Below are 27,208 nucleotides of genomic sequence, written 5' to 3'. Positions count from 1 at the left end.
TGATTAAATGCCTACTTTATAGTTGGGCACTCCAGATCCAAAAAGGAAAATCAAACAGTTCCTGCCCTCAGCAAACTTATATCCCAGCCTGGGAAACAAGATGTTCACAGAGAACCATAGACATAAAATGGACAAAGCAGTTCCCATAGAGGGAAGAAGTAGATACCTGCAGCCAGAGGGATCACAGAATGTTGTCTTTCACAAAGATCTTTCTCTACCCTCCCTCACTGCAGTAGAACCTGGTGCTTCAGAGGCTCCTGGAAAAAATCTGAGCATTCCAAAAGCTCAGGAATGTACTTTCAGTGGACCACGGACCTACAGAAACAGAACAATGAGTAGTACTAGACATGGAAACCGAGCTTGGAGACAGATTGGGAGCAGCTTCCGTCCTGTTATACACACGATACGTACTGTAGGTCTCCAGGAACAGGGCAAGCACTCACTGATTTGGCCTCTTGCACTAAGAAGTCTTTGGGCAGTTAAGCCTAGACAGCCTGGAGACTGCCTAGAGTGCCACATGTGGTGTGGAGGCACCCACCCCTGGCTTAGGTGGTTTAGACCACTGGATATCAGAGATTTGAGAAGAACCACCTTCTGGGCACTTTGTCTTGGTTGCCATGGCACAAAATATTAGCTTGGCAATGAAGACCTAGAGAATGGGAAATAAATTTTGTCTTTCTGTACCAGCTGCTTTTATCACCTTCTTAAGTGTTTTCTGTTCAAAATCCTGTTAACTTAAGCAATGGCAAAAAAGTAATTCAGAGAAATATGGTGTTGAAGGGGGAAAAAATTATTGCTATACTCTGCTGTAGTTAGGCTCCATACCCTCAGACATGTCTCTCTGACACAAGATATTGGGAGGGGAGGAGTGTTGGGATTTTAAAAAATGCTTAACTAATAAATTTTCTAAAAAAAAATAATCTGTTCCTCCCATTACCCCTCACTGAAGAATTTTTTTTAAAATCCCACCATATGAGGGCAGCTAGTTGGCAAGTAGATAGAGCACTAGCCCTGGGGTCAGGAGGATCTAAGTTCAAATTTGGCCCCAGACACTTATTAGCTCTGTGACCCTGGGCAAGTTACTTAAGCCCAGTTGCCTTCCCCAAAAAAGATGCCTCAACCTATATCTACACACTCAGTGTAACAAATTCCTACATTAGCCATATTTAGCTTATCATCTCTCTGTCAGGAGGTGAGTAGTATGTTTCATCTCCATTTATTGTGCTTTTTGGAGTTCTAAAGTCTTTCAAGGTTGTTTAAAAGATTGTTATCATTGTATAAATTATTCTTCTAGTTCTCACTTTGTTTTCTTCCAGTTATAAAGGTCTTCCCAGTTTCCTCTGAAATTGTCCATTTCACCATTTAATGGCACAATAATATTCCCTTATATGCCTGTACTAAATTTTGCTTTACCATTTCCCAAAAGGAAGACACCTTAGTTTCAGTTTCTGGGCTATTATGAAAAAGTGCTGCTATCAAAATCCTTTTCCTCTTTCTTTGTCTTCTTTGAGGTATAGGCCTAGTGGTGGTATAGCTGGGTCAAGGGGTATGTATACTTTTTGCTAACTTTCTAGGTATAGCTCCAAATTGCTTCCCATAATGGCTATATCAATTCACAGCCCTTCCAATATTTGTCATTTTCTTCTTTTTTCATGTTTGTGAGTCTGATAGCTATGAGGTGGAACCTCAGAGTCACTTTATATTTACCTAATTATTAATGATTTAGAACATTTCTATATGAATATTGATAGCTTAGATTTCTTCTTTTAAAAACTGCCTTATCATATCTTTTGATCACTAATGAATGCCCTGAGCTGGGGTACAGAAATCCATGATTATGGAAACATTGGAGTGAGAGGCAAACCAGGGACACACGACAGGCACAAGAAAGGGAGAGTGGTACTGTGAAAAATACTCTTTCTTATGGTTCAGAGCAGGACAAACTGAAGAGAGGGAGAGGTGATATTAATAGTTTTTATCATCTTCAAATATAAGATGTCTTCATTGATTTCCTACTGCATGCAGGACACATAAACTTTGAGATAGACACAAGCTTACATAGTTCCCTTGTTTGTAAGAGTTGAAAATAATTGAATATTCCTAACATTCCATGATTTTTCTGACAGTGACAATCACTTGAGACACCAGTATTCTGATGGGAATGTATATATGATGGTACTTTCCCAGAATACTTCCTTATTTGTTATTAGGAACAATGTGGCGTTTCTGATTCAGGCTTCACTGAAAAACCCTGAGAATACAGATGGAATTGGTTTCCTTAGAACTTCCTCCATAACTGCCAAATTTAATGGCTTTTTTCTCAATCTTCATATTTCTGTATATCTCGAAAGCCTTTGACACTATTAACTACTTTTTTCTTCTTCTCTCTAGGTTTCTGGGACAATACCCTGTCCTGATTCTCCTCCTAGCTATATGATCACTCTTCAGTATTCTTTGCTGGATCTTCCTCCATACACTAACTATGGGTGTCCCACAGGGCTGTATCCTGGGACATCTCTTCTCTCTACATACTATTTCAATTGATGATCTTATCAGCTCCCTAGATTCAATTATTATCCCTATGCTGGTGATATTCTAATCTGCTTATCCATCCCTAACCTCTCCCCTGACCTCCAGTCTCCCATCTCCAACTACTTATTAAACATCCCAAACTGAATGTCCCATAGACATCTTTTTTTTTTTGGTCGTTGTTGCTTTTTTTTTGGTGAGGCAATCAGGGTTAAATGACTTGCCCAGGGTCACACAGCTCCATAGACCTCTTAAACCCAAAATGTACAAAACTGAATTCATTATCCTTTCTCTAGAATCCTCCCTTCTTCCTAACTTCCTTTTTACTGTGGAGGGCACCACCATCTTCCCAGTCACCCAAGCTCAAAACTTAGATATCCTCTTTGATTTCTTTATCCTCCCCCCTACACCCATATCTTGTAATCTTTGCTAGGAGATCAGGTCTACTAGATTTGCCTTCCCTCTGGAAGCAATAAAAATCTTCCCTAATTGCACAAGGAAAGGAAAAGACAGAGGCCATATCTTTCAGGGCATGGCACTGGTTCATTTATTGAGAAGTAAAGACAACAAGCAGATGTCCCAGGGATTACCTTGGACAAAGATAATAACTTTCCTTTTAATTATTCCTTTAAACTAACTCAGAAGGAAAACCGATTTCCTGGGCTCAACTCAAGTATATAGCAAGGTGGCTTTAGGCAGATGCAGACTCAATTATAAAAGTAATACAGCATAAAATCAATGACATTGTAGGATGAACATAGTAGAAATCAATACAGAAGAAACTAAAGGTAATATTAATTTGGAGGTTTTAAGTTTGCTTTATCAAAGAGAAACAATAGTCACAACTTTCAGCATGTCCTTGAAGGATCATTTTTCTAAGACCATCCACATTTCTAAGATACATAAGGAACTGATTCAAATTTAGAAGAATGAAAGCCATTCCTCAATGGATAAATGTTCAAAGGATATGAATAGGCAGTTTTCAAAGGAAGAAATCCAACATACAATAACTATATAGAAATGCTCTCTATATAGAAATGCTCTCAATATAGTAATAATTATAGAGATGCAAATTAAAGCAACCCTCAGGTTCCATTCCATACTAATCAGATTGGCAGAAGGAGGAGGAGGAGGGGGAAAAGGAGGAGCAGGAGGGGAAGGAGGAGATAAGGAGATGGATAGATGTGTTCTCTAAATTCAAACCTACTCTCCATAGCTATTCAGAAACAATGAAACCTCTTCAATTACACTACTGTCAGTAAATCTATCTATCTATCTATCTATCTATCTATCTATCTATCTATCTATCTATCTATCTATCTAACGTTTAGAGAAAATAGAAAGATTTGTTTGTTTGTTTTAATGCAGACTCTACTCACCTCTCCCACAGATTATTCAATAGCCTTTTGGTTAATCTCTCCACTTCAAGTCTCTCCCTACTCTAATCTATCCTCCACTCAGGGGTCAAACTGGTTTTCTTAAAAGATAAGTGTGACCAGTCAGCACCTCCCCACCCCTATTCAATGAACTCCAGTAGCTCCTTATTGCTTCCAGGACCAAACATTAGTTGTCTTTTCAAGCCCTTCACAGCCTGAATCTTCTCTACCTTTCCAGTTGCCTGACACTTTACTCCCTTCCAGGTACCCCATTTTCCTATGACACTGACCTAGCTCTTCCTCTAACTCTCTCTCCATTTCCCAACTCCGCACTTTTCATTGACCGTCTCCTAGGTCTTATGTGCTCTCCCTCCTCACTTCTGCCACCTGGCTTTCCTCTCCTCCTTCAAGATTTGCCTAAAATTCCATCTTCTGTCTTTTTGTCTTTCCCTGCCGGCCCCCCTCCCCAGGGTCTTCCTTTGGAGACTACAGGTTATTTACATTGTATGTATCTTGTACGTATGTAGTTATTTCACACGTTCTCTCCCCCACTAGGATGTGGGCTTCTTGAAGGCAGGGGCTGTACTTTTGTCCTTCTGTATCCCCAGAGCTTAGCAAGATGTCTGGCTCATAGTAAGCACTTAATAAATGTTTGTTAGCTGACTGCCTAAGTATTGGAGATAGAAAAACAAAAAAGAAAGTCCCTGCCTTCAAGGAGCTTACATTCTATTGGGAAGATAAGGTTGAGCAGAAAAATTGGATCCAAATTGTGGTGTACATTTCCTTTCATTCAGGTCCCATAAAAATGATCTCATGAGATCTCTGTGGTCAAGAAACGTCATCTGCTTTGTGGCCGGTAGGTGGGCGCTTGATATGAATTGTCTCTTCAGTTTGAAGAAACCAGGAAATAAGGCGAGAAATGGACAGACCAGGAAAGGCTTAAGAATTCCCTTCTAAAATCTCCGAAGGGGAAAAAAAAAAGATTTGTATGTTAAATAAAATTATGAAAAACAAAACAATTTATAATAATACTCTGTTAATTGAGAGCAAGGAAACTTCTTACTCAAGAATTTACAATGTAACATCCCTTCCCGAAGCCTTCTTAGCGCAGTAGGCAGCGCGTCAGTCTCATAATCTGAAGGTCCTGAGTTCGAGCCTCAGAGAGGGCACAGCATTTTGAAGTAGAAGTAGGAAAAAATTTCGTTCCCACTTCTCTCCCCTAAGCACTATCCTTGCATTAAAGGACAAAGAAATTAAATAATGAAATCTGTTTCCAGTATTACCTGCCTGTAACCAGAATGGGGAGGAAAACACAGGGCAAGATAGACTGCCGGAGTTTGCAAGAGGGAAAAGTCGGAAGGAAAGAGGATCTGTGAATATTCGAAAATATAATTAAGACCTTAGCTTCCATAGAATGAAACAAAATGCATCTGGTTCAGATTCCAGATCTTACCTCTTCTAGTCTCATTCAATAGGACGCTAACTAATTCCGCCATTCTTCTGTCCATCTTCACTAACACGTATAAATGTGCAGTAGGAAAAACAACCTCGCATCCATCCCAAAATCCATCCCGCAAAGGTCCAGGTCGAAAATCGTTCACACGTTTGTCTGTGGACTGAAATGTCTGAGTCCTCTCTGAAATGCTCTTCTTCAACAGAGACCATTCTGTTCCATTTTCCTTTATCTGTTAAAGACATTTACCTTGGATGACAATAAAGGCCGTCTCTGTTTTTTGTTTGTTTGTTTGTTTTTTGTGTTTTGCCACGAACTGTTTTGTGAAGTAGCTACCTTTTACCTTTTTTTTTTTTGTAAATAAATGACAAGACGAGTTTAGTATGTCTTCCTTTATGGCATCTTGGTTCTTTCCCCTGGTATCTTCCCACCGCTCAGTCGCAATTTTCACACTCGGATGGTGTTTGGCGGAAGGCGCGCGGCAGACGCTAATAAAATAAGGAGTCCAGAGCCAGCTGAAGGGGAAATTCCTACGTCACTACTCCCGTCCCACGCCAAAAAAGAAAGAAAATGTTAATGTTGCCCTTTCCCCCCTCCCTCCTACATCACATTCATTTTTCAATATATTCCTCCTCCGTTCCTTATTTAGGGAGTTATTTACTGTGAGAAATTAGTTATTTTTTTAAAAAGGGGGATGAGAAGCAATTGAGCAAAATAAGTTAGTAAACCAAGCGTTCTCGAGAATACGTGCAGTTTTTAAAATCCATAATTGGGGTGAAGGAGTAAATTTTGTCTTAGGTGGGGTCTTCGTTACATTGTTGTTTGCCCTTCTTTCTGTAAAACGACCAATAACCTCAGGTGAGTGATGTCTTGAGTTGCAAATGAATGGATTTAAGCGAGGGAGGGCTGTGTGACTCCTTTAGTGTCATCAGAGTCCAGTTGGAAGATATAGGTCAGGGAGACTGGAGATGACGCCGGATGCAGTGAGTGACCCTGATCCCTTTTTAAGCTGTCTTTCTCAGGTCTCAGTTTGTCTTCAGTGATGAAAGGTTAGGTAAGAACTGTGGCAGAAGACGGGCTCAATTCCCAGTAAGTCTGCGTCTTTTGAAATTAGGTTAAAAGCACGACAAGTTCCCTGGCCGGGAATCGAACCCGGGCCGCGGCGGTGAAAGCGCCGAATCCTAGCCACTAGACCACCAGGGAGACATAACAGTGAGTTTCCCGGGCTTTCTATTGTATGCATTGCTCTTTTTTTTTTTTAAGTTTTCTCCCTTCTTTTCTATTTCTCTTGAAGAAGATATCTCTCTTATTTTAAGTCTCTTCAGATATCTCCTTCCTTCCATCCATTATCTATCTATTCAATTAATCAACACGCATTGACTATGTATTGTCTATGGTATAAATTAGGCTGTTGGCATTTAAACCAGAAAATCCAAGAAGCCCTGCCCTCAAGGAACTTGCAGTTTACCCCGCAAACAACAGGTTCTTAGAGAACCGCAGTCATAGTAAACGCAACATTATTCCCACCGGGCGAAGGGGCAGACACCTCCAGACAGACAGGATCACAGAACGCCTTCTTTAACAACGAAGATCTCCTCTTCCCCAGCCCCAGTAGGACCTGCCGCTTCGGGGGCTCTTGGAAGGGACTTATGCATTTCTAATGCCCAGGAGACTACTTGGGGCTGGACGAGAGGGACAAAGACACAACACCGTGCAGTGTTCAGTCTGGAAACTGAGCCTGGATGCAGCTTGGGAGCGACTTCTGTCTCGTTATACATGCGTAATATCCTGGGATCTCCAGTGGCAGAATGAACACGCACTCACTTGGCCCTGACGTCTTACTAGGACGCCCTAGGGCAGGTTAGGATCCGAAACTCTCTGAAGAGCCTGGAGAGAAGCGCTGCAGGAAATCCAGCCTGGCCAAGCAGAAATCTCACAGGTAGAGGCATAGCAGTCTCCTCCTGCCTGCCTGTTTGGTGGGACCCGTGTAAGCGGGGTGCGGGCATCGAAGGAGCGTAGGGAAAGCTCCCAGGGTGAATGACTAGGATTAGGAGAATCTTCATCAGCCCCCAAACCTCGTAAGCTGGACTGGGCAGGTGACATCGCTCAGGGTCCAGGAAGGTGTTTAAAGGCCAGAATGAGCTAGCACCAGGATAAGAAGTGAGGGGATGAAATCCAACCTTTCAATTCAACGAGTATTGTTTTAGGCACCATTACGTGCTAGGTGTAAGGAGGAACCGAGAGCTCTAGGAGCACGTTTTGTTCTAGGAAGGGTGTTGTGGGGGAAGTGGAGGTCGTAATAAGTAAATCCAATATAATTTGAGGAGGGAAGCAACGCTAGCGACTCGCAGGATCCCTAAAGACTTTCCAAAGGAGATAGTATCGGAGAACACCTTTAAAGAAAGCAAGAATAAAAATCAGATGAAACCGAGTCCCGCCACCCTCCACACCCCCACCCCCCGTCTCCAGGGTCTAAAGAACATTTAAAATTACGTGAAATTATCTGGAGTGATGCTAGGATGCTGAATCAGTCCCCAATCTCCGGCTTCCCGGTTTTATAGTTTCACCTCCCGGGCAAGATAGATTTAGAGGCAAGTTTCTTTGAACGGACTGTTCTGTGCATATAAATACTCCAACCTCATCTCCTCCCGCTTCCTCCTAGCCGGGGAAAAGAAATAAAATTTGAGGGAAAGGCAGCTTCGATTATAGAGTGGCCTTGGAAATCATTATCTCTAACTGATTATGCCCAGAGCAGGGTAGGTTAATGGTGCAAAGTTGCAGAAGAGGTTGCTTGGTGATCTGGGGCCTGGAATATTCCAGCACGGAGCTTGAGGTTCTGCTGGATTGATAAGAGGTGGTTTTATCGACCACTATAGTAAGGCGTTGTATTGCTCCCTTCAAAAGGATAAGTGATAATGATCAGTCACTCTCACCTCCAAAGTCTGTAACAGTGAAAAACGCAGTAAACTTTTCAAGTTGGAAATAAAAGCAAGTTTCACCTCTTTGAATTCTTGGTTTACTTCAATTCAACAAAATACCATGAATACCGCATTCAGGTGGGTGGGCTTCTAAATTAAGGTAAGGATCGATTGTCTTTGATCCTTAATTCCTTATGTGCTTTTCCAGTTCTATCTTGGAGACAAGTCTTCTCTGCCTCCTATAATTTGATTGCCTCTCAAACAAGGAGAATGACAGCCAGGTTGTGCCCCAGTCTTTGTACTCTTATCTTTTGGGTTGGGATACTGCTTCTGGAATGTGATATTTTGTAGCTACATCCCAAGGTATGATGGGTCCACTATGATACTCGGGGGGGTCCATTCTCTTTATCTACCCACGAGTTCACTATTTTTATCATTCTTTATGCCCTCAACCAAGTGTTTACTCTGGGAAATCGATGAATATAGTTTATGCGTAGTTCTTGTCTAGGTTTCCATAAATGTGGGTAATTGGTATTTCATCTCTCAAAAAAGCATTCAAAGTAATAAATATACTTTGCATACAGGACCCTTAAAAGTTTCAGAGGATGCAAAGGAGCTGATGAATTGCATAAACAATGTAGAAAAGGCAGAAGGACTCACAGAAATTTATGTACATTTAAAACAATTCTCTGTTAGTGAGTCCTACTTTTCCACTAGAATCCTAGTGACCATTTAATTGGACTCCTCTCAGAAGTGATCTCAACTTGGGGCTGCTAGGGACAACACCTTGTCTTTCTAGTGAAATACTTCTCTCCTCAGGGTCTGGATGGTTTTAGTAAGATTTAGTAATATCTCCTGGTTTGAGTCCCCAATCTCCAATCCCAGGAAGGGAAATGGACTTTGGAACTTCTGCAGAGGTCACTCCTTCCAATCAGAACTATACTCTCCAATAACCCACTATAATTTGGGAGAGCAATGTGTAAATCTTCTGTTATTTCAGGTCATGTCTTTAATTCCTTAATGATCCTCTAAATAGGTGAGGATGATGACGGATGATTTTCTTTTCTTTCCAAGAGGCTCCAGAATATTTCCCTTCTCTTGAAGGCCAGCTCTCCCAACTCTTGAACTTAAGATTACATTGAAGGCAGTCCTGAAGACTTCAAAGGTAGCCCAGAAATCTCCCTTTTCTGCCCAAAATATTAGATTCTGTGATAGCACCAGATTCCCAAACTCCTCCCCATCAATCAGCAAGGACTTACTAAGCATCAATTATGTTCCATGAATTTTGCTAGATTCTCAGGATGCAAAGACAAAACTGAAATAATCTGTCCTGAATGATTATAAAATATGTACATATAAAGAGGTAGGTGATCTGAGTTCAAATCTGGCCTCAGACACTTACTAGCTGTGTGACCCTGGCCAAGTCACTTAACCAATTTGCCTCAGTTCCTCATCTGTAAAATGAGTTGAAGGAGGAAATGGCAAACCACTCCAGTATCTTTCCCAAGAAAACCCCAAATGGGGTCAAGAAGAGTCTGACATGACTGAAATGATTGAACAACAACCACAACAAAGGAGATCTATGACCAATTTATTTCTACCCTATCTTCCCAGTTGAACTATGTATTCACTTCCTAATGCAACATGGTTGGTTGAATAATGGGTGGTTCTGTATCTCTGATACTGTTGGGATGAGTCAATCAGGTCGCTTAGTTATCCTTTGATCCACTCATGCCATCTGGCATCCTGGAAAATCCTCATGTAAACTCTAACTCCCAGGCTTCTGGCAGCTTAATCTCCCCACCTTTCAAAGCTTACAAAGTAAGCTTAACTTCTTCAATCTTATTCACCTAAAACAGGGAAGCAAAAATATAAAAAGTCAAAAGAAAGAGGCCTTTAGTATTTACAAGATGCATCTTGGCTAGCAAAGGGGAGGCCCAAGATGTCTCCTTTTACAACATTCTTCCCCCCTTCACCCCCCACCAGCCGTTAATCAAGAAAAGCCCACCATATTCTTATTACCCAAAAGACAGTCTAGGAAAGCAAGGAAACATATTCATCAAAGCAAGCAAGTACAATATCAATTGGTAAAACCATACAGATTTGTCTGTGATAGGTGTTGAGGGCCGGCCTTAAGAGTCCGATATGGGTTTAAGATCCAGGACAGAGTTTGACCTTTGCCCAGGCTTTAACCCAAAGGGTTCAATAATTAAGAAGCAGGGCTCTCCAAATCTCTCCCTGCTAGGAGGCTCCTGAGATATTCCTTCACTCTTTGAACCTTGGATTTACATATTCACTCCTCTATACAGGTGCCAGGAAAAAGCCTTGGAATTTACAACCCTATCTAGGAACTCTGATAAGGAGGAAATGTATGCTATTACATCCTTAGCAGATGTTTTGGGGAGTGTCTCACAGGGAGGACTCTTTGAAGTTAGGATGGATTTTCTCTATATATCCTGTACCCTCGGATGAATAAACTGAATCAGTTCCTACTACTCTGCCTGGCCCACACCTCAAGTTTATTTCCCACCTTTCCATTCAGTGTACTATCTGGTTGCAGGCAACAGATAGGATACTCAAGATAATGAGTCACATGATCTAGGTCATGGATCCTTTCCATAGCCTGGTGAATTTATGGACTCTTTCTCAGAATGATATTTTTATTTGCATAAAGTACATCAGATTTTGAAGGCAACCACTAATCTTGAAATACATTTATCAAAATATATAGAGGTGTCTAAGATATATCCATCTATATGTATATATCAATATAATTATCTATCTATCTATCTATCTATCTATCTATCTATCTATCTATCTATCTATCTATCAAAACAAGTTCACAGACCATAGGTTCAGGACCCTTGAGTTAAAACTCCTGTGACTCCTGAACAAGATGAAATCTTAGCTTAATGGGGAGAGAAGTGTCTACTCTTAACAGTCTTGGGGGGGGTGCAAGAGCTTTGAATTAAAGAACATGTTTGGGAAGTAGCTTTTACCCATGTCTTTGGTGGTGGTGGTGTGTCTACCCTATGCCATCCAAAATCTGTGGCTCACTTCAATTTGCCCTATCTCTCTCTCTTTTAGAAGTCAGTCAGTGAATCAGGAATTGCATTTCCCTTCCAGTGAGCAGAGTCACTGTACTATACTTTAGGGAACCACCAAAGGCTCAGGGGGACCATATTAACAGATTGATTATAGGAGAAGTGATTAGTTCAAGTTAGCAATGGAACAGAAGGTGAAGGATCTCACAATGTCATGCGGTGGTTCCCATCATATCTAATTTTCTTTATGGCTAATGAAGAGCTAGTTACATTAGAAGAGAGAAAAAGAAAGTGGGGGGAGTAGAGGCAGAGAAAGGAGGGAGGGGAGAGAGAGACAGACAGACAGAAGGGGAACAGAGCTTTTCTATAGTTATATGAGGGGGGGGGAAAGGAGTTCCCCCATAATATGACGAGGGATTACCGGGGAGAAGGTACACCCTGGGCTGGAGTGGGAGTGTTTCTACTGACTGTGCATCTCAGCGTTGCCATCTGATTGAATTAATCGACCTAAAGTGAAGCAGTGGATGAATATGCTGATCCAGAAAAAAGTCAACAGATCTGGAGAATCTCTATTTGAGAAATGGGGCGGAGTCATCAGGGACCTGTGGAATAGGGGGAGTCATACGGCGGGATAGGCCCTCGAACTCTGTACACCGCATAAGGAGGCTGTGACTACATGAAGTCAGGCAAAGTGAGATCGGGTTTTCGATCAAGAGATAATCTGAGAGGATAAGGTGGAGGAGAATATGTCTGTATCCTGCGCTCGAGCATGATTCCTCCCTTCGTTCCTGACCCTTCAGCTTCTGCAACTTCCATATTTCCTAGAGTCAGGCTTCCCATCTTCCTCAAGGGTAGAAGGCATTATCGAGGAAGTACTAGCAAGGTGGATCTCTCCCATATAAACGCTACGAGATCTCAGGATAGAAAATGAAGCAACTTTCCCCAAAGTACCTCAGCTCCCTGCAACCCTCTACCCATGTCTAGTAGCAAATAGGAGGAAGCCTTAGACCTGCTAGCGCTGTGGAAGTGACTCCAACAAACCAAACCCTATAAAGAGCAAAGTGCACCCGCCTTGAGCTGCCAGTGATCTAAATTCTAAAATATGCTGAAACCCGGGATCGAACCAGGGACCTTTAGATCTTCAGTCTAACGCTCTCCCAACTGAGCTATTTCAGCTTCTTAACACTGTTAATTTGGTTTCGTTTTGATTTTTAAAGTTTTCATTCCTAAAAAAGATTTTTCTTTCTTTCTGGTTCCTAAAAGAGTCAAATTTGCTAGTTCCAAATTTTAGGAAAGGTTTTAGGAATAAGGAAGAAAAGTGACACGCAGAACCTGAATATTTAACGCTATCATACCAAGGACTGGGGACCCTTGACTATTCTTTCCTCCTCCAAATGGAGATGAAGTAGAAATGCTTTAGTCTATCACTGAGGCCCAAGACTGTTTCAGGAAAACGCGTAAATTCTTTGAAAAATTGTCCATCTAATTACCATCAAGAAGACCAAGAGATCAGTAAACTCATCACTTTGTTGCGGCAACAGACAAAAGGGGACGCGGAACCTTGTTGTAGTGGATTTAACTCAATTACACTAGGAAATCCCTAGAGTTACTTCAGACTGAATCAACGAGCGATTATAGGACGCGAACAAAGCCAGACGACGCAGGTATGATTTCCCCACACCTGGTACGCAACGCTACCAAGTCTCCCTCGGTTAAGTATATACCGTGTGACACCTATGGGTGTATTAATTAAATCTGAAGAATCTCTGTCCCTTAGGAAATTACGCCTAACTTCTTCTTACTCTATCAGCAATCTGAGATCGTGAAATCAGGGTCCAAGTGCGGTGATTTTACTGTCCTTAATGCAGAAAACAGTTTCCTATAATGATTTGTACAAACATCTTCTATTAAAAAATTTAAATCAAATTTTACTTTTTTGTATTAACAAAGATATTTTCTTTCCCTCCTTCTCCCTCCAGACTCACCCCAAAAGAAAGGAAAACCCTTGTAACAAATATTCATAGTCAAGGAAAACAAATTTTTCACATTGTCTATGTCCAAAAATATGTCACACTCTACTTATTTAGTCCGTCACTTCTCTCATCTGGAGGTGCTTCATCCTCAGTACACTAGTATCATGGTAGGTCATTGTATTGATTAGACTAGAGTTATTCAGTCTTTCAAAGCTGTTTATTTTTACTCTGGTCTTAGAGTGTACATTGTTCTCCTAGATCTGATCCTTTTACTCAAACTAATCTTCCCAGGTTTCTCTGAAATCATCCTTTTTGTCACTTCTTATATTGCAATAGTATTGCATAATATAGCTACACCACAATTTCTTCAGTCATCCCCCAGTTGATAGTCACCACCCTGCCTCCCAGATCTTTGCAACCACAATAGAGCTGCTAAAAATATTTTTCGATGTATGTGTCCTTTTTCTTTAATCCCTTCCAGGTTTAAACCTAGTGGAGGTATCACTGGGTCAAAGTTGATTAACTGTAGGTCATATTTCCAAATGGCTTTCCAAAATAGCTGTGAGTACCAATTCATAGCTTTATCAACAATGCACTAATATGCCTGCCTTCCCACAACTCTGCCGACATTAGATTCTTTTCCATTTTTCTTCTACTTCTGATCCTTCCATTTTTATCCTTAAAAATCCTAAAAAGGGTGTTCTTTGAAAACATCAATGTGGACATTCTACCATTATGTCAAATTTAGCTCACCATTATAAACTGGAATAGTATTTGCTTGTCTCATCTGTTATTTGGGGGGGAGGGGCAAAAGCCTTCCAAGAGCCTGGGTAGCTCAGTCGGTAGAGCATCAGACTTTTAATCTGAGGGTCCAGGGTTCAAGTCCCTCTAGGTGCTTATGTTTTTGACTAGAATTTATGAACACTCATTGTTTCTTTTCCCACTGTTTTTCTTTCTGTCGTTTTTTCTTATATCCAAGGTGTCCCCCTACCTCCTTTTTTTAAAATCAGTGTAGGATCTCTTCTTTGCATAGGCTGTAAAGCCTTCTGAGTTGGATGTGAAGATTTTAACTATGATAATCAAAGAAATATCAGAACGGTAAAAGTTACCAAGAGACTTCTCTCTTCCTCTAGAAATCAACTGTTTGTTTAAGGGAGGCAGTCTTCTGTATCCTCAGGTCTATATCTACATAAACCTCAGGCCAGCGTTTTCCATTCTTTATGGACAATCCTCCTCCCGTTCACTCCCCCCCCCCACTTTTTGGGAAACAATCTTTGCAAATAATTTTCTTACCATTTCAAATGAAGTTGAGCATTAAAAGAATCTGTATATATAAAATATTTATAGCAGCTCTTTGTTTTGAGGTGGCAAAGAATTACAAATAAAGGGGTTGCCCATCAAATGGGGAATGGCTGAATAAGTTATAGAACTGTATGTGATGTGATGGAAAATTCTTGTGCTGTAAGAAATGAGGAAGGGGGTGACTTCAGAGAAACCAGGAAAGACTTTTATAAACTGATGTAGAGTGAGGTGAGCAAAACCAGGAGGGAAATTTTACACTAAGAGCAATATGATAAAGACAAGCAATTCTGTAGGACTTAGAAACTCTGATCAATGCAATGACCAACTATAATTCCAAAGGACACAAGATGAAATATGCTACCCATCTCAGGATAGGTGATAGGCTCAGAGTATAGACTGAGGGTTGGAGGGATATGGCCAATTGAGGAATTTATTTTGCTTGACTATACATGTTTGTAATATAAGTTTTGTTTTTCTTGTTTTCCCAGTTGGGGGAGAGAGTAGTGAGAGGGAGTGAATGAAGACCTGAAAATAAAATTTAATTAAAAAGAACTAAAGTATATTATATTTTAAAAACAGCACACAAATAAATATTAGACAAAATCATATAGCAAATAGCATATGTTTATTGAGAAATTCATTTATAAATTTCACCTTTATCATATAAGATGACCATAATGATAATATCCTAATGGTACTTATATGATGTGTAAATATCCTATCCAGTTCAAAATCTCCCAAAACATTATGTCATTGATGATATTTCTAATTCCTTCAAAACTACAAGTTGAGAGAGATGCTTTGTCTTGATAAGTTATAGGAGAAAATGTTTTATACAGAGATGTTACCAATAGTAGCAACATTTGTATTGCTTTTTTAAAAAATAAACTCTTTTATTCACATGTTGTCATAATATTTCTAAAAAAAGAAACAGGTTAAATATACTGTCAAAAGCTAATCTTAACTATTCTTGTTCAAATCAAATAAGATCAATGTTATACTATTTGTCTATGGCAAATGGGCTACTTATTCATATTTAGAAATATATAGGTCTTTGAAATAAAATTAAAATTGCTTCTATAGACTAGTCTATAGTACTGTGAGAAATGATTCATTTGGATCCCTATTCTATTCCAAGCAGTGTTAATCATTTTGATATGATTCCACAGGGTAATCATTATAAGTTCTGTATATTAGGCCCCAGAGCTGTGAACTGCAGATTCTCAGTTTGCTTGTTTAATCAGAGGAAGCTAACTAGAGGTCCACCCTTGTTTTTCCTTGTTGTGGTGACCAAGTCAAGCATGGCGGAGGTGACTCAATTATGTGGAAAGTCTTCCAACTTACTTTTGTACCTCCGGACCACTTTCTCTTGTCCAACATGAGCAGGTGAGCATCTTATGACCATCTTATGACCACTTAGTCAGTGGAGATGCCCCATGCTTCACCCAACCTGAGACCCCCCCCAACACACATACATACTGATGCATCATTTTTTGACCCTTGAAGCAGGGTCTATCAATCCATAGGATTTTGCATTTTGTGTAGCCCTTCTAGAATGTTCAAGTATCAAATCTGGTATCAAGCCTTATAAAAACAAGCCCCTGGAAGATGGGGCCATCTCATGAAGCAGATCTGCCCACTTCATTAGAAGGGACCACGGATCCTTTAATAAAGTGCCATTGGCTCACAGTTCTGCTTCAGTGGTTTTTCTTGCAGATTAGGCAATTATAGTCCCCATATTATTGAACAGGTCTTTACTTCTATTTCATTTACAGGGTAGGGTTTTTTTTTTAATTGGCAAACATAAAATATGATTTTGTATATTTATTTTCCATAACTTTTTTCATAATTCTGATAACTTTGTCTTTCTGGATCACAGTATGAATCTGAGGACCTTGAATTGATTTATTTACAGTACTCATTTTTTTGAAAATATCTACCTATACATGAATTTTAGGTGGAATTTTTTTGTTACAAAATGAATTTGCTTCATCTTTACTTTCCCTAAGAAAAGTGACAATTTCTTCTTTTAGTTCAAATAACTTTTGTAGTACTTTGGTGGCTAGGTGTGGTGGAATAGGCCTATAATTTTCGCTGCAGGTGGAGGCCGAGGCTGGTGAATCATTTGTTTTCTGGAATTCTGAGCTGAAGTAGGGCTAAAACCAAAATCTGGTGTCTGAACTAAGTCTGGCACCAATGTGGTGAGACCCTGGTAGTGGAGGGGCACTGGGCTGCCTAAGGATAGGTAGACCTGTCCTGGTAGGAGAAACTGAGTAGGTCAAACTTCCCGAATCAGTATTGAGATTTGGCCCAGTGAAGGACCTGAAGCACTGAGAGAGAGAGAGAGAGAGAGAGAGAGAGAGAGAGAGAGAGAGAGAGAGAAATCCAATCTCAAAAATAAATAAATACATAAAACTTTGGCAGAAGAAAATCCGTATGTTTCATAATAATAGAAGTGCTCTCCTACAACAACACAATTTTGCAAAGAGCCTTCCTTTAAATGAACTTTTAAAAGCACAGTTGATTACTTTCATAAGAACTTGAAAATCTGTATATAGATTTCTTGATTGTAAGATATTCAATGTGTCCAAGTTGAGTACTCCTTTTAAATGTGTGCTGACAGACCAGAATTTCCTTCTGATGTCAGATCAGCTCCATCAGTAGAGACTCCAATACATTTTCCTATGTTGTATCATTTTTATTATAAATTTCATTGAGCATGTTAAAATCTTCTATTGATTTGATATTGCTATTAATGAATAAAGCAGTAAATCTTCCCAACCAAAAATTTCAACAACATATTGTAACTGTATAACCAAATAAGCATCTTTAATTACATCTGTTGCTTCAACTACTTGCAGAGCAGAATAAAATTTCAATCTGTCAAGTAATTAATGGGAAAAGTCCTCAGATATATTTGTCCTTCTTTTTGCCATGGGATTATCTGATAATGGAGGCATTTGAATCATAGTTTTGACCATACTAATAGCTATAGAGAGCACCTATCAAATAAGAATACTTTATCTAAGAATAACAGGAGTCCCTTTCTCACTTCCTGGACATCTTAGCAGCAGGTCTCTGGCTGAGGGTCCTCCTGCACGCAGGCAAGAAGATGGTGGCCGCAAAGAAGATGAAAAAGTCGCTAGAGTCTATCAAGTCAAGGCTCCAGCTGGTCATGAAAAGTGGCAAATACGTGCTAGGCTACAAACAGATCCTGAAAATGATCAGACAAGACAAAGCCAAATTGGTCATCTTAGCTAACAACTTCCCAGCTTTGAGGAAATCTGAGACTGAATATTACACTATGTTGGTCAAAACTGGCATACATCACTACAGCGGCAATAACATGGAATTGGGTACAGCATGTGGGAAGTACTACAGATTATGTACACTGGCCATCATTGATCCAGTTGATTTCAATGTTATTAGAAGCATGCCAGAATAGACCAGTGAAAAGTAAACTGTACAAAACTATTCTTTAATAAACTGGCCAAAACTTGTTTTTGTTTTTGTTTTGTTTTGTTTTGTTTTAAAAAAAAAAGAATAACAGGAGGCTTAGTGTCACCATGCTGGGCCTGGAGTCAGGAGGACTCATCTTCTTGAGTTCAAATCTGGCCTCAGACACTTACTAACTGTGTGACCTTGGGCAAGTCACTTAACCCTGTTTGCCTCAGTTTCCTCATCTTAAAATGAGCTGGAGAAGGAAATGGCAAACCGCTCCAGTATCTTTGCCAAGAAAACCCTAGTGGGACATGAAGAATCTGACACAACTGAAAAACCACTGAAAAACAATAAAGGGGGAAGGGGTGGCCAATAAATACCCAGCCTTTGTGAGCAAGTTCACTATTCTGGACTTTATTCAGTCAGTCATGTGGACTTCTGAGTATGTACAGAATTTTATCAGTGGAAATGATGTTTAGTCTAGGGTTATGAAGTATTACATACTATATCATTCATACAACCATAACTGCTGTATGAATGATATCATTTAATGAGCATTTCTATAATGGAATGTATTCCAGGGGAATTATTTGGAAGTGGTGGTCAAGTAAAAACAAAATGCATTAATCACTCATTAAAAAATATTAATCATGTTATCGCTTTACTGTGTATATTTTAGTTGATTTTTGTGTAAGACGTTAAGTCATTTTTCAACTCTTGTTCTTTAAGAGAGATGTAAGAAGCCTGGTTCTCTTTGAACTTCACATTTTTCCATCTTAACTAGAAATACCAGCAACTATGTTTTACTGTGTTTTGGAGAGTATTACTCTAAATGCATAGTAAAGTGCATAGTAACTCTTTTATTCACTTGCTATGTAGTAAACAAAAGGCCATTTCTATCAACTTCTGATCCAGAACTGTTAAATAGAGAAGCCTGGGAAGGAGTAGGGGCAACTAGGGCCTCTCTTTCCAGTCACTGATGAAGGCAAGGACCGGTGAAAGCTTTCTGGTAAGAAAAGTGGTAGTAGCAGTAGATTTAGTTAGGACATCCCAGCTGCCTATCTCCCCACTCTAGTTAATAATATGAAACCATAAACACATGCCCCTGCGGTTGTTTCTGTCCTTGTTGAGTCAATGCTTTCTTGCTCTTAGGTGCAGGAGTATTGGGGACAGAATGACTTTATAAGATATATAAAGTTGAAGCACAAGAGGTCCACTTATGAAAGTACATACTAGCATTTGTGGACAGCCTGGCTTGGTGAGAATTTAAACCCTTTGAGAACTGCATGACCCAATGTAGCTGTGGATTTAAGGCAACCAAGGAGTGACTTGTCCATTGGCTATAATACATTCTTCAGTCATTTTCGTGGGAGTATGTGACCTGATTGAGGGCACAGAGCCAGTCAAAGCCTGGGTTTATGTAGGGTTTTCAAAAAAAATGCCTTCTGTGGCAGCTGTCAGGAGAAAGGTGGGGCAATGAGGTCATAGAACATGGACTAGTTACCAATGAAAATGAACCAGACAGGACTATTCAGGATGAGGTGAGTGGAATTCTAACTGTGTCACATCAATAAGCTTGTTACAGAGTTTCAGCAGCTAATTCTAACTAGAACTGGTTCCCAGTTAAATTTGAAGCATACCAGTGTTGTGTTATAGAAACCAGTCTTCTCAGTGAGGTTTCCTACTTTCAGCAACCAAAGCACATATGCAAAGCAAATACAGTGGTGTCTTCTCTACATCAACCACACTTGTGAATCCTTATGATAAATATAGTGGCATATATACATATACACAGAAGTTTGGGCTTTTTCCTTTGTGTTTCTATATTCTTGTATTTAAACTGCCTTTGTTATCTTTGCTTATAGTAATTTCAGCTGATCCAATATATTTTCAATTGAAAAGATTATGTATTTATCCATAATGACGGGAGATTATTTAACTTGAACAATTAGAGACAATAAAACATATAGAGTAATACTCTCAAAAGCACAGTAAAGCACAGTTACTGGTATTTCTAGTTAAGATGGAAGAATGTGAAATTCAAAGAGAACCAGGCTCCTTACATGTCTCTTAAAGCACAACTTAAAAGAACATCCAAGAGTTGAAAAATGACTTAACATCTCACACAAAAATCAACCAAAATATACTAAGTAAATACAAAATACATGATTAATATTTTAATGAGTGATTAATGCATTTTGTTTTTACTTGATCACCACTTTCCCATAATTCCCCTAGAGTACATTCCATATACTAACATTCACTAAATGATATCATTCATATACCAGCAATGGCTGTTTGAATGGTATAGTATGTAACACTTTATAACCCTAGATAAAACATGTCATTTCCACTGATAAAATGCTATGTTTCTGATGTTGAGCTATTTGAGAATTCCAAGGATTTCGTTAGCAAGAACTTCATTTTCTGGGTCTTAGGCAGCTCCGCCTATAGCTCCTGCAGGAGTGGTTGCCAGGCTGCATCTCTATCTTTCCAGTATAATGGCTCGGAGATCACTGCTGCTTTCCAGCCCCTTGAGCTCAGTGACATAGCAGTCTCCATCTGGGTATGTGAGGAAATGGCAGTCAAGGTAGTGGTGGTGGTTTGACTTGCCTGATACATGCAGCCTCCTGTCTGTTACTTAGGGGGCCTTGCTGTTTTAGCTAGTGCCCAGGGAAATATACTAATAACAAAAAAAAATTGCTGCTTGTGTCTCATTATTTTTTGCATTTAAGCTAAATTTAATTAATTTTTAAAAAAACCTAATTTTAGTTATTTTTTGGTTTGATGAAAAATTCCTTTATGATTTATTTAGGTTTCAGTAAATATCCCCCCAAACAAATAGAAAATGATGTTTCCCCAGTACATTCCTTTTAGTGAATATAGAACTTATACAAAAATATATAAAAGTATATATGGCTTCTTCCTTCTTTAATTTGAAGTAATCTGCTTGTGTTAGTTGTCTTCTTAGTGCAGTAGGCAGTGTGTCAGTCTCATAATCTGAAGGTCCTGAGTTCAAGCCCCAGAGAGGAGAAAATGCTTTTTCTGTCCTAAAAATTAACCTTTATGTACACATCTCTATATTATGAAAAGTAAAATAAGAAATTTACACATCAATGGAAGAACTCTTGAATGTTGATATTTATCTCTTTTTCTTCGAAGTGGGTGATGGGGGGTTGGGGTAGGGATGGGTGTGGGGAGAGGAATCAGTCACCATCAAAAAGAAATGTTGGCTGTATAACCTCTATCGAGTTGCTTGCCTTCTCAATGAGGGTGGGTGGGCAAGGAGGAAGGGAGAGAATTTGGAACGCAAAGTTTTAAAAAGAAATGTAAAAAACTGTTTTTACATGCAACTGGGAAATAACATATACAGGTATACAGGTTAATGGGGTATAGAAATCTATCCTGCCCTACAGAAAAATGGAAGGGGAAAGAGAATTGGGTGGGTGGAGTGATAGGGAGGGCAGATCAGGGGAAGGGGTATTCAGAATGCACGCTGTCTTGGGGTGGGGGGGAGGGGAGAGATGGGGAGAAAATTTGGAACTCAAAATCTTGTGGAAGTGAATGTTGAAAACTAAAAATAAATTAATTAATTTTAAAAATATATTGGCAAGACCCTGGACTCCTGAGAAGAGTAAAGGAGTATGCACAGGCTTGAAATATATCAAAACTGTCAAGTTAACAAGCATTTATTGAGTGATTCTGGGGAAAGGCAAAGCCAGTCCCTGCTCTCAAGGAGCTCACAGTTTAACGGGGTTAGAACAGGCACACAACTCTGTACAAGCTTATTAAAATTTTGTTTTTCTTTTTAAAATTAATTTATTTTTAATTGTCAACAATCACTTCCATAAGCTTTTGAGTTTTAAATTTTCTCCCTCTCCCTTCCCACCTCCCTCCCCCCAAGATGGCGCAATCTGATATAGGCTATACATATACATTCCTGTTAAACATATTTTCACATTAGTGATGTTGTAAGTAAGAATTGGAACCAATAGGAACCACCAGAAAGAGGAAACAAAACACAACAGGAGAAAAAAAAAAGGAAATAGTATGCTTTCATCTGCATTCAAACTCCATAGTTCTTTCTTCTTTGTGGACAGCATTTTCCATCATGAGGCCTTTGGAGTAAAATATTGTTTTTCAAAGAAACACACAAACCCAGAGCATTGGAAAGCTATATAAGATACAATGGTTTGGATGCAAACTATTTAGAATCTGACATTTAGTCTTTTGGACATTGACTGAGCCACAGAGATTTACTATAGGAAGTCAGAGGTGGAAATTTCCATTTTGAAAACATTGAAAGTAAAGTGAGCAATACCAATGCTTTTGCCAGCTCTTGGCACATTTCCAAGCACATAGTAGGTGATTCATAAATGCTTGTTGACTTAACTTGACTGATTTAATTTCCCAAGATAAAGAGAAGACTCCTTTCTTCCTTTCTCCTTCCTGGAATTTGGATAAATTAGATGGATGGAGTCCTTGTCTCAACCTTCCAGGGGTAACAATAGATGACAGAATTTGTTTTATGGGGGATATTTAAACTTGCTGTGTGATGCTGGGGGAGTCACTTAACATCTTTAGTACCTTAGCAAACTCTTACGAGTTTAAGTTTAGTCTTCTGGGAGTTCAATATATCAATGAAATCCCAAGTCCAGTGTCTAATTCTTTTGAGGTGCTACCCTCCTGAGACCAAAGTCCATTGATTCTTTTCTCATTTTAACCAAGTAAAATATAAATTTCTTATTGGAGAGGGGAAAGGAAGGAGAGGGGGAGTGAGAGAGAGAAATTTATAATCCTTCATAGTTGTACCACCAGGTGAACTTCCCATCTCTTCCTACCGCCTCTGTGTGTAAAAATTGCTTTTTGTGGTTCTGATTACTCATAGTAAGGGCAAAATAAATATTATTGAAGTAAATTAGGAGTCTCTTCTTTCAAGTATTCTATACCTTTACTACATAGGGTGTCCATAGATGTACAATGAAGAGGTTGCATGTGATGTAATGTCCTTTCTAGTACTGATATTCCCTTTCCATCTATATCTGTTAGGGATCATAGGAGAAGAGAGGAGGCAAAGAAACTGTAGGACCAAGTACAGTATTAAATTTTTTAAAAATCTGATTTATTGTTGAATTGAGGAAATGACCACAGCTATCAAAATTGATCATTAATTAAAACTACTATGGAGTTTGATTCCTCTCCTCCCCTTGCCCTTACCTTTCCTATTATTGTAGAAGGCAACATCATCCTCCCAGTCACATAGGCTCTCCATCTAGGGGCCATCATGGATTCCTCCACTTTCAAGTTGTGCCAAGCCCTTTGCAACATCTCTCCAATACACTCCTTTTCTTCTTTGACATTGCCACCACTAATGCAAACCCTCATTACCCCGGGCCTTGATTACTGAAGTAGTCTGCTGCTGGGTCTTCCTGCCTCAAGTGTTTCCCCATTTCAATCCATTTTCCATCCAGCCAATAAAGTGATTTTCCTAAAACACAGGTCCGATAATGCCATACACGTATTCAATAAACTCCAGCAGCTTCCTGTTGTCTCTAGCAGCAAATACTAAATGCTCTATTTGGCATTCAAAGCCCTTCATTACCTAGCCCCCTCCTATTTTTCCAATTTTCTTACAACGTATTCTCCAAACACATACCGGTGACGCTAGCCTCCTAGCTGTTCCACAAACAAGACACTCCATCTCTCAGCTTCAGATATTTTCTCTGGCTGTTCCCTAGGCCTGGAAGTCATATCCTCCTCTATTCTGACTACTGACCTCCTTGGCTTCCTCCTTCCTTCCCAACTAAAATCCCATGATCTGTTGTTTAATCGTTTTCAGTTGTGTCTCACTCTTTGTGAACCCTTTTGGGATTTTCTTGGTGAAGATACTGGAGTCATTTGCCATTTCTTTCTCCAATTCATTTTATAGATGAGGAAACTGATGCAAACAACTTTAAGGACTTGTTTAGGGTCACACAGCTAGCAAGTGTTTGAAGCCAGATTTCAATTCAGGATGATAAGTCTTCTGACTCCAGGTCTGGCACTCCATCCACTTGGCCCTAACCCCTCTTAATTCCAGTGCCTTCCCTCTTTTAATTATTTTCTTTTTATGCTGTACATAGCTTGTTTTGTATATGTTTGTTTGTGTGCTGTCTCCATCTGTAGATTGTTAGCTCCTTGAGGGCAAGGAGCATTTTCCTTTTCTTGTATCCCTAGAGCTTAACAGAGTGCCTGGGACATAGCAGGCACTTAAAAAATGTCCATTGATTGATCTAAGAATGCCTTTCTCTCTCATCCATTATCATCATCTCATTCACACTTAGCAGGAGTCTTACTCATTCTTTAATTCTTCTTTTGTGCACAGATAGATAAAAAACTACTCTGATTGCCTTCCTTATGAGGAGGGATTTCTTGCCTCACATCATTAATTTTTCACCAAGCTGAACTCTGGACTTCATGTCACAGAAATCTCTTCATTCTGGAAGATCATTTCAGCCCTGGAATTTATACCTCAAACATACCCTCTTAACATATAGATTAATTAAAATGACATTTTAAAAGTGTTACCACAGTGCCTACTACACAGTAGGTGTTTAATAATGCTTGCTCTAGCTCCCACCCACTGATTGTGACTCCTACCAGAACATCCACTAAAGGAGGACACTCAAGCCAGCCATCTCATCATTCTTCAGCATGACTTCTCTTGCATGCTCCTGAGCAGGGTATCCCTCCCCCTTTTAAACTTCCTTTTCTATGCTATCTACCTCTCTTACAATGTAATCTCAGTGAGAGCACAGACTGTTCATTTCTTGTTCCTTCTTCTTGTATTCTCAGACCTTAACACAGTGCTTTTGCACATAGCAAATGTTTAGTAAATGCTTGTCAACTATTGACTGACTTCTTTGAAGTTACATGGTGCTTTGTATCTTGTGCCATTTATTATATTCTTCCTAAATTCTAGCTATTTGAATCTTTGTCTTATCTCCCTGGTAGATCGTAACGTTCTTGAGTGCAAGAATGATGTCACATTCTTCTTTGTATTCTGCCACAATGCCTAACATGGTTCCTTGCACATAGTAGGTGCTCAGTAAATGCTGTATTGATTCAAACATAGACCACTGTTTTTGACCAAATCTGGCCGAGTCTGACCTATAATTGATGCTGTTTTTCAGTGTGTAGTTATGTGCTTATTCCTTTTCAAAGACTGTTAAGAGACAGACTGATCTGGTAGAAAGCACACGATCTGTGGTCAGATGACCCAGGTCTCTCTCAGACCTGTTCATCTACTTACTATCTTTGGGACCTTAAGTATTTTTCTCTTTGGTAAAATAAGGGTGTTGGAGTCAATTATCTCAAAGGTCCCCCCTAGCAACAAATCTATGATCTCATTTTAGTGGTATAGTCTTCATCACTGTTGGGGGCAAAGTTAATAATTCACTTCTTGGCCCAAGAACAACTTAATTTGTCTTTGACTTAATTATTTTTAGTGTGGTGTGTGTGTGTGTGTGTGTGTGTTGTGTGTGTGTGTGTGTGTGAAACCTGTCTTCTAGGTGATTTAAATTATTTCACATTAATTAGGGAAACAATGTGATCAAAAACTTCTGGATTACTTGCATGTACTGTAGTTTTGTTGATTTTCACGTTGACTTCTCAATGTGTTGTAGTTATAAAAGAAACAGTAGATTCCTGCTTTGATGAGGAAGGTTGCCTGCCATATTGGTGTGGCCTTGGGAAGTACTGTGCCCTTTTCCACACCCTTCTATTTCTATTTCATAGACTTTAAGAATTTTAGACTTGAAAGTTACTTCAGAGACTATCCTTTCCACTGCATACCTGAACAAGAATCCCTTCTAAAACATGGACAATTTTGTAATTGTTCTTATTTTTAAACTGTCAATTTAGTAATTATTTTTAACTCTCAACATTAGCTACTTTTAATCTCTGATACTTACTGTGTGATTAAACTTTCTGATCTTCAGTTTCCTTATCTGTGAAATGGAGAAAATAGTATCTGTTTTATCTATCTAAAAGGCTTTTCTTTAAGAAAGAAAAAAAAAAGAAGGAAGTGCTTTGCAAACCTTAAAGTACTATAAATGTGTTGTTATTATTATTGCTGTTATTAGAAATGAAATGTGATTAACACTCTTGCTTCTCAATGGTGTTTAATGGACATGAACTGGAGAGATGACTAAGGAGTTTAGGGTACTCAATTTATATTTCTTTGGGCTAAAATTACTGTAAATATGAAGCACAATACATGTTATCTGGAATATGTCTTTCAGCACACATTGGCCTTTAGGAGTATGATTCTAGACAAGAATGGAAGTTTTGCTTCTACTTAAATACTTACCTGTATTAATTTATTTGGCAATTATGTATATTATAAAACAGCATAGTGAATTACACTGGTTTCCTTATTCAAGAACATCTACATCATGTTTTCAAATTTAATCATATCCAGGACACCAAAGAGTGAAATTTACTGGATTCTTTAGGCCATTCACTTTGGACAGAGATTTACAGGATTCTAACTCCAGCGCTAGCACAAGTCAGTGGATCCATGGCTGGCATGCGAATTCCTCACAATAAGAGATAAACAGAAATGAAATGGGTTGGATGACCAATTATTGGGAATTTCCCCCTTACTGGGATCTTGAAACAATGACTGGATGCCCAATTATTGCAGATGTGGTAGAAAGAATTCTTGTTCAGGTGTGTTGGAATAGGAGGATCTCGAAATCTTTTTCAACATTGAGATTTTGTATTTGAAAATAGGAACAGCCTCAAACAGGAATTTTTTTTTGGTAATAGACAAAAAGATTAGACAGCAATTCAACCCCTTCCCCGTTCCTTTCCTCTATTTGACTTAAACTGCTTCCACTCACGTAGGAGGGGGATGTAGCTCAGTGGTAGAGCGCATGCTTCGCATGTATGAGGCCCCGGGTTTGATCCCCGGCATCTCCATGAGGTTAAGATGTTTTCCTTTTCCTTACAATTCATTGTGACTCTATCTTACAAACTACCTGGAATGAGATTCTGACCTGTTCCAATAACGTCCATGACTTACAACTTCGAGTTGGCAACAACGAGAGAAAATGATAGCTGAGTGAACCTGTCTAGACTACAGAGTGCATTGAGGAGGAATAGTATAGGAAGTATTCATAAATAGCGA

The 27,208-nt window shown here is 39.3% G+C and overlaps 1 protein-coding gene, 5 non-coding genes and 1 pseudogene across 6 annotated transcripts in view; 5 read left to right on the top strand and 2 right to left on the bottom strand.

Annotated features, from left to right (window-relative positions):
• The window catches only part of LOC144456593 (uncharacterized), a 33,200-nt gene extending 26,030 nt beyond the window's left edge, over positions 1 to 7,170 (top strand). Inside the window, 4 exon segments of the mRNA XM_078151818.1 lie at positions 4,700 to 4,761; positions 5,368 to 5,508; positions 5,720 to 5,818; positions 6,812 to 7,170. Coding sequence (XP_078007944.1) covers positions 4,700 to 4,761; positions 5,368 to 5,508; positions 5,720 to 5,818; positions 6,812 to 7,170 — 661 coding nt within the window.
• Positions 5,002 to 5,074, top strand: TRNAM-CAU (transfer RNA methionine (anticodon CAU)). The gene has a single exon. It is a non-coding gene; the product is annotated as a tRNA-Met (tRNA).
• TRNAE-UUC (transfer RNA glutamic acid (anticodon UUC)) lies at positions 6,490 to 6,561 on the bottom strand. Its single transcript has one exon. It is a non-coding gene; the product is annotated as a tRNA-Glu (tRNA).
• Positions 7,171 to 12,423: 5,253 nt separating the features above from the next.
• TRNAF-GAA (transfer RNA phenylalanine (anticodon GAA)) lies at positions 12,424 to 12,496 on the bottom strand. Its single transcript has one exon. It is a non-coding gene; the product is annotated as a tRNA-Phe (tRNA).
• Positions 12,497 to 14,117: 1,621 nt separating this feature from the next.
• TRNAK-UUU (transfer RNA lysine (anticodon UUU)) lies at positions 14,118 to 14,188 on the top strand. Its single transcript has one exon. It is a non-coding gene; the product is annotated as a tRNA-Lys (tRNA).
• A 3,519-nt stretch (positions 14,189 to 17,707) lies between these two features.
• Positions 17,708 to 18,040, top strand: LOC110204155 (large ribosomal subunit protein eL30 pseudogene; annotated as a pseudogene).
• Positions 18,041 to 26,928: 8,888 nt separating this feature from the next.
• Positions 26,929 to 27,000, top strand: TRNAA-CGC (transfer RNA alanine (anticodon CGC)). Its single transcript has one exon. It is a non-coding gene; the product is annotated as a tRNA-Ala (tRNA).
• The last annotated feature ends 208 nt before the right edge of the window (positions 27,001 to 27,208 follow it).

This window comes from Phascolarctos cinereus, unplaced genomic scaffold, assembly GCF_003287225.1.
Source record: "Phascolarctos cinereus isolate Bilbo 61053 unplaced genomic scaffold, phaCin_HiC Scaffold_4;HRSCAF=312, whole genome shotgun sequence".
Lineage (NCBI taxonomy): Eukaryota > Metazoa > Chordata > Mammalia > Diprotodontia > Phascolarctidae > Phascolarctos > Phascolarctos cinereus.
This window is presented reverse-complemented; position numbering and strand designations above follow the sequence as displayed.